Source organism: Eptatretus burgeri, chromosome 3 (genome assembly GCF_056783735.1).
Source record: "Eptatretus burgeri isolate ZD-2024b chromosome 3, Ebu_testis_v1, whole genome shotgun sequence".
NCBI classification, from domain to species: Eukaryota; Metazoa; Chordata; class Myxini; order Myxiniformes; family Myxinidae; genus Eptatretus; species Eptatretus burgeri.
Window position 1 is genome coordinate 83,351,288 of NC_140963.1, and position 13,911 is coordinate 83,365,198.

The window sequence follows — 13,911 nt, forward strand, 5'->3', positions numbered from 1 at the left end:
GGTGTGGAGTCGGTCAGTCGGTGGAGCCGTTAGTCTGGTGGAGTCGGAGAAGTCGGCAGTGGAGGATATACGGGGACGGACGGTGGAAAGGAAGAAGCTCGAAGCAGGCAGTGCAGACGGGGCCCGATCGACGAACGGGGGACGGAGCTCGGAGTGGAGGTCGAGGGGCGAGTTGCGGAGTGGAGCAGGGATGCGGAGGAGGGCTCGGGGGCGAGAGTTCGCCGGAGTCAGTGCGGTCCCGAGGCCCCGTTAGGGGGGACCCAGCGTCAGTCTTTCCCCTCTCCCCATCCCGAGCAACAAGAACCTTCCCCATCCTGGGCATCAACAATTCCCCCCATCCGCGCTGAGATAGCGCCGGTAATCCCGTCCATTCCCCACCCCCACCGTGGTGCCGACCGAAAAACACGTGCTTGCGCGGAGCACGCCGGAGGGAGCTCCCCGGCCACGCCAGGGGCACAGAGTCAGGCGCGTTACGCTGACATTGCGGCTTGACCGCCATCGCGCCACGAGGGTGCGGGTCAGACCACTTCGGTCTCGTGGACCTGGCCGCTCATCCAGGTTCCACGCGCATTTGGTCCACGGACCTGTCTGCCTCCTTGCCTATGAGGGTGGCTTTTGTTTTCTTTGCTTTTTGTGTAAATGTATGTGTCGCGCCAGTCTTATAAGTAAAACTGTATAAGTGTGCGTGTGTAATAAGATTTTAGTCGGTTGTAACTCTGCTTTCGTTCTCTATTTCATTGCTTTGCCTGCATACGTGTGGTTTCAATAAATATGCTTGTCGAACTGTTCCCCGTTTCGTTGCATCCTTTCCTTTGTTTGAAAGTTCCATCTTGCATCACGGAAGGAATTGGTAGAAGGGTGTAAGCACCCGGTAAATAATCGCGTCTATCGGGGCCGGTGATAACACCGCTCGGTTATCACTGAAGCACGGGACGGACCGCTTAAGCGGTTCGTGTCCTCGGCCGGCCAGCGGCGAGGTACGATCGCTCGGTTAACTACCTGCGCAGGTACTTAGGTAGGTCGAGTTTGGCGAACAACCCTATCCTGCGCGGGTGGCCAATTGGCACGATTGTGGTGCGGTCGAAAGACCCACCCGTGACTAGCTCCTGGCGGTAGTTCCAAGGAGGGTCACGACTGAATTGTCCGTTCCGGTGGGCGACGCGGTCGTGATTTGAGTTACGTGGCTGCTCGCACGCCTGGCGGGCCGAAATTCGTAACACTAGTGTCCGGGAGTGGGATTCAAATCCATCCCGCCTCCAACAGCAATTCGTAACACTGGTGTACAGGAGTGTGGGATTCAAATCCACCTCTGTCTACAACTAAATTTACGGGACCAGGGGTGTGCGAAGCAACCCCCCCGTTCCCCCCAAATTACGAGCAAATCTAAATTAATCCCTTCCAAGAAATAAGATGGAGTTTCAAGGCGAGCGGGCGTCGGGGGTAGAAATGAATACGTGTAGTAATGTAGAATCCATGGCCCGGGACGGTACTTGTAATTTTAATCCATGGGGGAGCTCACCCTCATATTCTGAACACGAACTTTGCCGGCAAACGGAGTCGCAAGATTTCGGCGCGGCCGCACTTCAGCGCGGCACGAGGCGTGAGTGGGCCGCTATTTGTAGCGCAACTAACAGCACAACACGAGGCGAGCGCTCCCATCAACCGTTTCAAACCACGTGGGCAAGGCAGGCGAGGCAGGCAGACATTGTCGGGCTTCAGAAACAATTAAAGGAAGAATGGACAAGCGAGCTCGAGAAGGAAAAACGCAAGCACGATTTGGAATTAAAACAACTAAAGGAAAAAATATTGGAAAAGTCAAGACAGGTCAAAGAACTAGGGGTAAAAATGGGGAAAATAGAATTGAGTATCCACAAGTGGGAACAAGAGACGAGCGAGCTGAGCGAGAGAATGAAGGAGGAGCGAATTGGTAACTCCAGGGATAGAAGGCACATGGAAGAAGAATGGGAAAAATAGTTGGAAGAAAGAGAATGCGAACACGATTTGGAAATAAAGCAACTGAAGGAAGAGATAAGAACAGGAAATCAGGAAAGAGAAAGCCTAAAATGGTAGATAAAAAGAGGAGAGGAATATCTGGAGGAAAGGACGGAGGAATTGCTGGAAAAGTCAGAACAGTTCGAAGAACTGCAGGGAAAAATGAGGGAGGAAGGAGAAAGGAAAACAAAGATAGAAAAGGAAAAACGCAAACAAGATGGGGAATTGGAACTACTGAAGTGAGAGGTAAGAGCAGGCAATCGGAAAAGAGAAAGCCAAGAATGGAAGATAAAAAGAGGAGAGGAATGGATAGAAATAAGAGAAATATGGCAAGAGAATGGATGAGATGAGGAAGGAAGAATGTGAAAGAGGTGTGGAGATGAGAAAGGAATTAGGAAAAAAAGCTTCTGAGTTACAGAAACACCAAAACAAAGAGACGGAATTACAAAACGAGTTGGGAATGTTGAGGGAAGAGAGAACGACAGCAGAGAATGAAACGTTGAGGAACCACACTGCGCAGATTGAACAGCTGGAAGCCAAGGCCAGATTAAAGATTGAGATGCAAGAAAGAGTCATGAAAGAAGAACGAATGAGACAGGAGAAGGAAATCAGCCAATTAAAGGAAATAACGAGATTGCAGAATGAGGAACAAGAGAGACAGTGGAATAGAAAACGAAAAGAGTATGAATTTGAAACTGAACGACAAAAGGAAAATAATAGGTTGGAATACGAGGAGAAAGTGAAGGAGCAAGGAATGAAGCAGGAAGGAGAAAGTCAATTGAAGGAGACAAGGAGATTGTAGAAGGAAGAACGAGAGGAACAGTGGGAGAGAAAACAACAAGAACATGAATTTGAGGTTAACCAATTGAAGAAAACTATGAGATTGGAGAATGAGGGATGGGGGGTGAAAGAAATTAAAAAAGAAAGACAAGAACAATTAAAGAAGAAAGCAAGGTTGAGGTACGCAGAGATAATGAGAGAGCAACGACTGAAACAGGAAAAAGAAATCAACCAATTGAAGGAAACTATGAGGTTGGAGAATGAGGGACGGGTTGAAAGAAATTAAAAAAAGAAAGCAAGGTTGAAATACGCAGAAATAATGAAAGAACAACGAACGAAACAGGAAAAAACGAAGCCAAGTGAAAGAAACAATGAGATTGGAGGCTGAGAAGCATGAGGAACAGTGGGAGAGAAAACAAAAACTATACGAGTTTGAAATTAACCAGCTCGAGGGGAGAGCAAAATTTGAGTCCACGGAGATCGAAAAACTCCGGAAAGGGAACGAACAACTCAAATGGGAAGGAAAAAGGAACCAGGAAGAAACAGAAATCAGGAACAAGGAGAGAAAATGTATAGAGACGCGGGAGATAAAAAAAATAGAAGAGAGACTGCACGATAAAGACGGGGTTAAAGGAACAGAACACACACACGGAGGTTGTGGAGGACCATGAGGGGGAGCTGGCGGACTGTTTTGTGGCCCGGTGCGAGCAGCTGGATGGCCTCCTTCGGGAACGGAGGGAGACTCTATTCTCCCTTGAAGCGAGTCACGACCAAGTGGGTTCGGTCGTGTCAAGCGAGTTTGAGGGGGCGAGCGCTGCGGAAGGGTGCACGTGCAGCTTGGGGGGTATCGAGGCCCCGGGAACCCTTGGGGGGACGCGAATCCCCAGCGTGGTTGTCCCGTTGTGTGTGGTGCAAGGTGTGAGTGCGCCCCCATGTGTGAGTGGTGTGGTTACGAGTGAGCCGAGGTGCGGGCTTCCCAGCACGCCGTGTGAGGAAGAAGCACCGCGTGTGACAGAGGCCCCGTGTCTGAGTGAAACCCCCTGTGTGAGTGGAAGCCCGTGTATGAGTGAGACACCGCATGTGCGAGTGAGCAGCCGAGTGTGAGAGGAACAGCGTGTGTAAGGTTGCTGTATGTGAGGGAGATGACGGTGGGCATGCGGGAGCACGCAGCCGCGTCTCCTGGTGTGAATGTAGTGGAATGGAGCTTGAGCGCGAGAGTGCGACGGAGACGACGGCGACAGATGGACAAGGGCCGAGTAGCGGCCGTAGCTGGATTGGGGACCGTGCCGGGTTTGCCCAGCAGCGAGCGCGAGGTTCGAGCCGTGCAGCGCACGAGGCCGCCACGTGCGCGCTTGCGGGAGCGAAACCCGGTCCGTAAACGCCAGCGGTGGATGTTGCTGATCCCGCGGACGGACAAAGGGTAGGCTGGACAACGGAATTTGGAATGGATGGGTTCTCCACGCGAGCGTGTGTGTGAAGCTCCGACGGGTAGAACACACGTGTTCGTGTGGGGAACCCCTCGAAACGCGAGGCTTGTTTTTTTTGATGCGCAGGAGCGCAGGTTGCGAGTTGCCGCGCTGGTGCTGCGCATGTAAAAATAAAAATAAAAAAAATGGAGAACAAAGCAAGCCTCACTTTCGGGTGAACAGGATTCCTGGGCAGAGGGTGGAAGACACCTCTGACCTGGGCACAGGATGGAACTAGTTAGGGGGAAGGGTTAGTGTTAGTTAGACCGGCTCCATGGGGCAGGGATAAGTCCTCATGGGGCCCGTGGAATGAATTAGGTGGAGGGATTCAGTTCAGATTTAGGATGGGAAATGGATTTTGGAGGATTTCGAGGATAGTGACAGACTGTGAATGTGTAGTGGGGACGTAGCTTAGCTATGTAGTGTTAAAAGGAACGTGCTGTAGTGTAAGGGATGACGAGGGAGCACGAGGTAGTTAGGGGATGTAGTGAGCAGGATGGCAGGATTCAGCGATGTGCGAGTTGAAGAGCGGAAATGTACTTGAGTGAGTGAAGCCAGCGGGTCTGAGTGAATGAAGTGATTGGGGAATGCATGGTGCGATGAGTGATTGGGGGGAGGAGTGATTCCCACCCAAGGGACCCCGGGGTCAGAGTAAAGTGAGTTCGCGGGGTTAGTCAAATTGACAAAATGGAGGTCGTTTTGCTGTTGGTGGGAAAGTAGGCTCGATACCCGCTTGGAGGGGTGCAGGAGCCCTGTTGACGGGCTGGGAGCGTGGCTGCGAAAGGTGCCCGGGCACCGGGCGAGTAGGCCAAGGGTCCATGGGGGGCCGGGATAGCGTAGTGGGCACGGGTGCGCCCGCATGATGCGGGGGCCCGGGGCGCCATTGGCCGCGTGGGCAGTGTCGTGGGCACGGGTGACCCTCGGAAAGGGGCCCGGGGTGCCAGCCTGCCACGTGAGCGTTTCAGGGGAATCACCAGGGAAGGCACTCCCCAGTGTTTAGGGAGCTGATAGGCTCGGAGGCAGTGTAGTGCCCGGGTGTGCCATCGTTGGGGAATCGGCAGAGGGTAGTTCCTGCCAAGGGAGCCACGCGTCCCAGCCATGAGACCGTGTGAGGGCACGGGAAGAAAATTGGGGGGCATGGCCCGAAATTTGAGAGGACACCAACACAGGCGACGGGAATCTTGGTTGTTAGAACCGACAGGTTAACGGAGAGGCGCTTGTTGAAAGCCCCGGGGTAGTTTAACAGTTAAATGGTTAGGGTAAATGAGGAAGTGTACCCCTCCGCACCATCCATCCCTTCGCTCTCGTTGTGGGCCGCTGGAACCACTCTGGGTAGATCGCTGAAGTCCGAGGAGGCCATACTGAGGCTTTATTGGGCCTCAACACAGGACGCCAGCTCTCCCTTATTCCCCTACAGGAAGGGAACGTAGGGGTTGGGAGAAGGCTTGGAGACGATAGGTTAGCCGAACAAGGACGGAAAAAGGGGGTTAGGGGACGATTTATAGGGGGGAAGTAAAAATAAAAAAAAAAGTTGGGGCTAAATTGGGTTTTGACAAATTAAGGGGGTGGGTATGGACGGAGACAGGCAAAGGCGATAGGTTGGGAGGGAGACGGTTCGGTTGGTCCGAGCCCGCCTTCTGAGTGGCCAGCACCACCGCACTCCCTCCACCAACCTCCATCTCAAGGGAAAGGCTGGCCAAATTCATCGGCTGGCTGTGTTACTGCAAGGCCTGTGCCGGTCGGATCGTCTGCTTGCTGGTTGCTACGAGGCCTGTGCCGACCACGTCGTCTGCCGGCTGTTTTTACTACAAGGCCTGTGCCGGTCAGCTTCACTGCCAGCTGTGTTTGCTACAGCAGCCCTGTTTTGCCATGCTTTGCCTGTCCACCTTTGCCATCCATGCATATTGCTCATGTCCACCAGCCCCGTTCTGTTTTGCATTCCCCCCCCCACCCCTTGTTCATTGCCATGTGCGCCAGGATCATCGCGCAAGCCGCAAGGACTGCCCTGTTGGCAGCTGCAACATGGGACTGCACTGGCAGCCCGTGCAACGTTTGCCAGTTCACTGCGTTCATTTCAAAAGGGGGAGGCCTTGGACTGCGTTTAAGCAGCCTGGCTCCCTGCTTGTGACTCTTGTTTCTTCCCGCAGAGTCCATCGATCCTGGGCCATGGGGAAGTGTAAAATTATAAGGTTAAGTCGTACTTGTAAATGCGTTTTGCGCCCCCGGCATGTGAGTCATAGCGCCGGCAATTTATTTAAGTCGTCTGTATGAGTGGGTTTGTTTAGCTAGTTACTCAGCCCGTAGGTTATTTATTTTGGGGACACGAATACACTGAATGTCGCACTCAGGGATCCAAAGGTAAAACGTACTAGGGGAGAACTTACACATGATGGCACACGAAAATTCGACGACTCGGGACGAGTCTGTAAAAAGGGGAGGGGGTAGTGTTATGGCTGTGGAAATTCACAATACACCATAAAGGGTCCTTAGATCAGTTATGACAAAAAGTAATTGTGTAGTTCGATTTCCCCACCGTTGTTTAGAGGGAATTTCCGTGTTCACAGGGCTGTGATCCTTTGAGTTAGCCCTTTTTCTTTTCTCTGTCATTATTTTGGACCAATCATCCCCCAAGAACCAAATCGCCACCACCAACAACACCCTCGAACAACAACACCAAACCGCCACTAACCACCTCCACAACCCCACCCTGCAAACAGCCTCACCCCCGTTCTCAAACGACGCCCGCCAACAACCAAACCACCACAGCAAAGCCCCCACCACCTTCGCCTTTCTCCCTCGACAACCATCAACCACACCACCTGTAAACACCGAACGTCGTGCTGTCCAAAGCCCGTTCGGTGATTGTTACCAAACGCGTCGTGCCACGAGTGCACATGGATCCTTTCGGGAGAGGAAAAACGGATCAAGAGAGGTTCACGCCCCCTTTCCGTCCATCCAATGGTTGAACATCGGGCGGCGTAGCCCTGCCTCCAAACGCGATTTGATCCGCGTATTTGCATATATGCCCCTCCCCCGGGCTATATAAGAGCGGACGCGGCGCGGCTCGGTGTGGAGTCGGTCAGTCGGTGGAGACGTGAGTCTGGTGGAGTCGGAGAAGTCGGCAGTGGAGGATATGCGGGGACGGACAGTGGAAAGGAAGAAGCTTGAAGCAGGCAGTGCAGACGGGGCCCAATCGACGAACGGGGGACGGAGCTCGGAGTGGAGGTTGAGGGGCGAGTTGCGGAGTGGAGCAGGGACGCGGAGGAAGGCTCAGGGGGGGGGGGGAGAGTTCGCCGAGTCAGTGCGGTCCCAAGGCCCAGTTCGGGGGGACCCAGCGTCAGCCATTCCCCTCTCCCCATCCCGAGCAACAAGAACCTTCCCCATCCCAGGCATTAACAATTCCCCCCATCCGCGCTGAGATAGCGCCGGTAACCCCGTCTGTTCCCCACCCCCACCATGGTGCCGACCGAGAAACACGTGCTTGCGCAGAGCACGCCGGAGGGAGCTCCCCGGCCACGCCAGGGGCACGGAGTCAGGCGCGTTACGCCGACATTGCTACTTGCCCGCCATCGCGCCACGAGGGCGTGGGTCAGACCACTTCGGTCTCGTGGACCTGGCCGCTCATCCAGGTTCCATGCGCATTTGGTCCACGGACCTGTCTGCCTCCTTGCCTATGAGGGTGGCTTTTGTTTTCTTTGCTTTTTGTGTAAATAAATGTATGTGTGGTGCCAGTCTTATAAGTAAAACTGTATAAGTGTGCGTGTGTAATAAGATTTTAGTCGGTTGTAACTCTGCTTTCGTTCTCTATTTCATTACTTTGCCTGCATACGGGTGGTTTCAATAAATGTGCTTGTCGAACTGTTCCCCGTTTCGTTGCGTCCTTTCCTTTGTTTGAAAGTTCCATCCTGCATCACGGAAGGAATTGGTAGAAGGGTGCAAGCACCCGGTAAATAATCACGTCCGTCGGGGTCGGCGATAACACCGCTCGGTTATCACTGAAGCACGGAACGGACCGCTTAAGCAGTTCGTGTCCTAGGCCAGCCAGCGGCGAGGTACGATCGCCCGATTAACTACCCGCGCAGGTACTTAGGTAGGTCGAGTTTGGCGAACAACCCTATCCTGCACGGGTGGCCGATTGGCACGATTGTGGTGTGGTCGAAAGACCCACCCGTGACTAGCTCCTGGCGGTAGTTCCAAGGAGGGTCACGACTGAATTGTCCGTTCCGGTGGGCGACGCGGTCGCGATTTGAGTTACGTGGCTGCTCACATGCCTGGCGGGCCGAAATTCGTAACAATATATTTGTGCCATTGCTACAGAAGTCATGTCCTTCACCGCAAAACTTTATCATCGCCCTCGTACAAGGTTTTAAGCTATGCAAACAAGCTAAGAGACGCTAATAAGAGGGTCAGACGAACAACAGATTCGACTCGACCAAACGCCACTCACACAGGAGTTCGCTCTTCATCCACCCAGCTTGTGCTGGAAAAAGTGCACACTTGCTGGCAGGGAAGTCTCCACAATGTATCGTCATCACTGTAGTCATCTTCGGACCAGTCACAGCCTGTGGACAGCACGGAGCAGACAGTAGCGTTCTACCTTAATGCTGCCCATTCAAAACCTCAGGAGCAACAAAATGTATATTTCCGATCAAAGGAGACACCAGATGCAAATGTTGAAAACTTCAAATATTCTGTAACGTGGAGGAAGTGTCGCAACAGTTACATGTCCATGAACATCTCGAGCCTTGGCGAGAAAAACAAGTGAATAAACGATAAATCATAGATGTTTCAATACCCTTTGTCTCAAATGGCCGTTTACACCTGTGTTTGCAAAAAGGAGATTCAAACCACAAGACTGGGATCAAAGCCCCAAAAAACTGCAGAATTACTCAAGGATAAAGACAGTTGTGCATCGTGGTATGCAACCCAAGGCACTGAGACGATTGCAGACAACCTGAAAGGTTCATAGGTGAACTACAAAACTATGCTGCGACACTTGGTCCTGGTTCTTAGCACAGTTTAGGTGAGCTTTTTTGTTGCTTACAGGGTAAGTGGTGGACTTGTGAAACGCACGCACACCTTTCGACAAATTCATGGGGAGAGAGTGACAACTTCCCAGAGTACCCTGGGTGCTGGCAATGCCATATTTATGACATTGTTTTTCTCTCTGCACTCAACAGGACAATTAAGGAGAAAATTGCTCCTCCACGTGCATTTCAGCTCAGGGTTTTTATCCATGATGTATACTCCAAATCCTGAATGTTAAGCAAGGAAGCAGTACGTACCATTTTTACCTGCCACCAAAAGTGAAGGAGGTTATATGTTTTCACCCCTCTCTGGTCTTCTGTCTGTGTACAGAATATCTCAAAAAGTTGTGGACAAATTCGGATGAAACTTGGACAGGTTGTGTGTGTGGCAAGGATGAATTGCTTCGATTTTGGTGAAGATCCGAATCCGGATCTGGATATGGGAATTATTTAATTTATAAAGTGATTCTTCACCATTGAGAGATCGAGCCAAAAACGATATAGTGCTGTATCGCACGATATTTAAAAAATGTATTGGGCCCGATATGTTCTCGTGGATCAGGCATTACGTGGCGGAGGTATGCGCTCTACCCAGTGCCCTTCTAGTTAACCTCCACCATCGAAGATGGATGGAGGTTACTGTTTTCATCCCCTTTCTGTTTGTTTGTTTGTGAACAGTATTATGGAAAAACTCCGACGGATTTCGACGAAACTTGGTGGGGGGGGTTAGGTCTGGTCCAAGGATCATGCCATTAGATTTTGGACTTGGTCCAAAATCCAATATGGCCACTATGGCGGCCAATTTGAAAAAATATATATATTTTTGCATTTCTAAATGTTTTAAGTGATTTCCAACCAAAAAAAAAATGTTGGCGAAAAAACAACAAAATTTTGCAACTTTTTTTCAAAAAAATTTCGATTTTATTTGAATTTTTTTTGCATTTATACATGTTTTAAGTGATTTCCAACCCCCCCAAAAAATTTTTTAGAGAAAAAACAAATTGTGCAACTTTTTTTTCAAAATAAATTTCGATTTTTTTTTGGCATTTCTTCATGCGCGTCGATCTAGTTTCGTTTATTCAATTGTGGTTCAGTAGAGTCTGATCCGTTTTGACCTACAATGAATAGGATATGAGGTTCACTTAAGTGACTCAGCAGTATTGGCGGCAGAGGTTTTGCACTCTCCCGAGTGCTCCCCCTCTAGTTCTGGTCATGTTTTCAAACCAACTGCATTCTAAGGAGCAAACTCTTTGGAAATTTAAATTTAGTTCAAATTTAGTTTAAATTTGGAATAAATTTCTCAATTGTGTGACTGACGGTGAAGATAAGAGAGATGTCATAAAGATAGCATTATTGGTCCCCAGAGTGCCCTGGAAAGTTATGTCGCTTCCCTCGAGCTCGGCGGATGTTTGAAGTCAAAACGGTGTTGTGTCACGCATTTCTCTGCATTCTTGTACACAATTTTTATGGCAATTACCCCAAGACACTCGGTCCTGTACAAATAAATAGGTTAATGAGTAAACGTACAGACAATACCCACAATCCATATTTATATAAATTGATGATACTTTATGAATGGAAGCAACTTAAAATTAACTAGAACGGTACTTGGTAGAGCGCATACCACCATCAGGGTGAACAGTTTACGTTTTGCATCCAATGATAGGCCGAACCTGCACCAAAATCTAATCGGCTTGCTTTTGTCACATAACCAACTCATCAACCTCATTTTGTCATAATACGTGCAGAACATTTTGAGATATTGTGCTATACTGTTGGACCCCAACATTCACGGGGGATATGTTCCTGAAAAATGCCGTGAATGTCGGAGCATTGTTTCAATGGGAAAAGGGGGGTAGGTTCATGGCAGTTTGTGATTCACAAGGGTGGGGTGGGGGGGGAATCAAAAATCCCCCCCAAAAAACCCTGCGAATCTGCGAAGCACAGGGCCATGAATGTTGAAGTAGGTCACACTTTATGAACCGTGAATACACGGGGTCTGCAAATGTCGGGGTCCAGCGGTATATCTTTTTTGGCCGCAATCATTAATGGTGAAGAATCACCCTCAAAAAAAAAATTCTCGGATCCAGATCTATACCAAAATCGAATCAATTCGTCCTGTCCACGAAGTTTTGTCCGAATTCATCCACAACTTTTTCAGATGTCCTGTTCATAGACAAACAGACAATGGTGAAAAACAACCTCCATCCAGATTTGATAAGATACACACACACACTTGGATTACAACAGCCTCTCTTGTCATTTTCTGAGCAGGCATATTGTTGGTACCATACAGTAAATCACAGAAAAATTCAAAAGAAAAGCTAATAAGTTTACCATGCACTGGTATTTTGTGAACACTTCCTTGTTTCCCACGGTGTATTTTAACACGACTACCACTTATAAACTTACATTGTGGAACATTCTCCCAAATGGCCTGTATTACATCCGCCCCCTTGGTGGATCAGTGCTTCGCAGGAAGGGTGTTGTATCAGTGAGTGTGCCATCTCTCAGAGGGATGTTAAGCTGGGTGTCCCATCTGGAAGTATTAGTTGGTGGATGTTAAAGATCCAACGGTGTACTGTGTTTCAAGAAGAGCAGATGAGTTATCGCCGGCAAAAATGAACAAATTACAAACTTCTGCCCGAACCAGTCAGACGTCAGGCCTGGCCAGTGGGTTCGTGAGAGACTTGGGCCAATATAACTCCTGCAGGTAATACCACAAGACAGTGAGATGAATAGGGGCCATCAAAGTAGTATACCCTTAAAACATTCCATAAGACCATGTACCTAAATGTGGGAGGAGGTCTTCATTGAAGATCCTTTGATCCTGTAAAAGTCTTTCAAGGTTACCAGCTCTTCCTCTGAGCTTGCATTTTGTCTGCGGAGAGCGTCTCCAAAATACACGATTATCACTCTTGCTGTGCTGCCGTGTTGCTTCAGTCATCCCCAAACAGGCCACTTCCTTACGTGAAGCCACACCACCCGGCGTGGGTGGCGAATGATCCAGAAAAGGTTCTTGTGGTGGTGGAAAAGGTGCAGAAGCATGGTAACAACAATCTGCTGCACCTACAACAGGTAGAGCCAGTCCCTTCCCTTGGTGCCTGGGTTGCGACTGCAACGATAATGGACTCGGAGGTGACAGATGGGTTTTCTGAATGTCCGCGGTCACCATCATAGTCGAGATAATCGCTTCCGATTCCGAGTCCTCGTTGCCAAGCTGGGGGTGGGGGCTAGTTCCCATCCCTACGACTTGGCTTTGCAGCTTGCGTTTTGCCGCCGCCTTCCTGAGACCCTGCTGATCCTCTTCTTCTGGAAAGGCAAAAGGATCTGTCTTGATGGGGGCTGGCACGCCAGGCCAGGATGCGAAGAGATGGAGACCGTTCCGTGGCGGCGGAGAGTCAGAAGGTGCTCCTCCTCCTCCACACTCACGGACCTCTTCGATCACCTCAACCTTTCGTTTGCGCTCTTTCTTAGGTGCCAGTCCGAGTACCTGCAAATGGCTGTTGCAATACCTGCAGAGATAGAGGGTGGGAAAGAAAACCTGCAATCTACACAAGATTCAAAAAAGTTAAGCTGGTTTGTTATACTACTGTTGTTTTACATGTATAGTTAAAAAAGAGGAGATGAAACAGTAATTATAATAAAGATAATGATAAATTTCCCTTCTCTTTTAAAATTCCCACAATAAAGCTCCACTCGAGTGAATACCATCATGTGGGTGTTGCCCAAGCAAGGGAATTATAAGAGTGTTGCCCACACATTAACTTTTGTTATTTTGATTATTGGTTTGGGTGCACAAAAAAAAATTTATATGTGAAAAGAAAACTGCACTAATCAATGATGTGCCTTTGTATGTGAGGTACTGCAAAACTTTTCTCTATGATATTCAAGTTTTAAGAATAAGAAGATTCAAGTTTGGATATTTCTGCATCCTCTGATCATTGAAAAGTCCAAAAACATCAATCAGCCCTCATTTAATAGAGTGAGACAGAAAATGTTCATTTCTTAAAGAAAAGTAAGATATTTATTTAGGTTGAACTTCATCATATAATTATGTGAGAAATATACAGCCCCGACACTGATACTGGAATTAATGTAGGCCTTGTATTCTCCACAACAACAACAAATATGCAATGGGGTTGTTTGCCAAAAATGGATGATTTCAAAGAAGTGTTGGTTGCTCCAAAGAAACACTGGCAAGTTCAAACTTCCACAAACATTTGGCAACTAAGATCTTCTAGCATTTGTCATGATGAAACCTGCAAAGCATAAATATATTAAATTATCTCTCTTCACTCAGCTGGAGAATGAGATTTGAATCACAAACCAACGTTTTTAAAATTTAAAAAAACAATCAATGATATCTCCCAGTAAGTCGAGTGGAAGAAAAGTTTAACTCCACTGTTATTATGATGAAATCAAGTTTAATAATTTATCATGGACCAACAATGGCCCACTAAATATTTTCAGGTGCATTCTGCTCGTGCGCTTCATTTTTCACCCGTGTCACACGTGGAATACCACCACCCCCCAACCCCGAAAGCTAATTTACATATTTTGAATAAATAAACGTGACCAGGAAGCTGCGCAAGATCAAAATGAGAGGACTATGTGAGCCCGTGATTGTGTTTACATCGCTGAAC

At 48.9% G+C, this 13,911-nt stretch overlaps 1 protein-coding gene across 3 annotated transcripts in view; it reads right to left on the minus strand.

The window, feature by feature from the left end:
- INO80D (INO80 complex subunit D) overlaps positions 1–13,911 on the minus strand; it is a 29,114-nt gene that overhangs the window by 7,834 nt on the left and 7,369 nt on the right. For all 3 annotated transcript variants that reach the window (XM_085874259.1, XM_085874262.1, XM_085874260.1), the window contains 2 exons: positions 12,056–12,780; positions 8,686–8,800 (listed from right to left, as the gene is read on the minus strand). In XM_085874259.1, the coding sequence (XP_085730385.1) occupies positions 8,686–8,800; positions 12,056–12,780 (840 nt within the window). The remainder of the gene's footprint in view (positions 1–8,685; positions 8,801–12,055; positions 12,781–13,911) is intronic.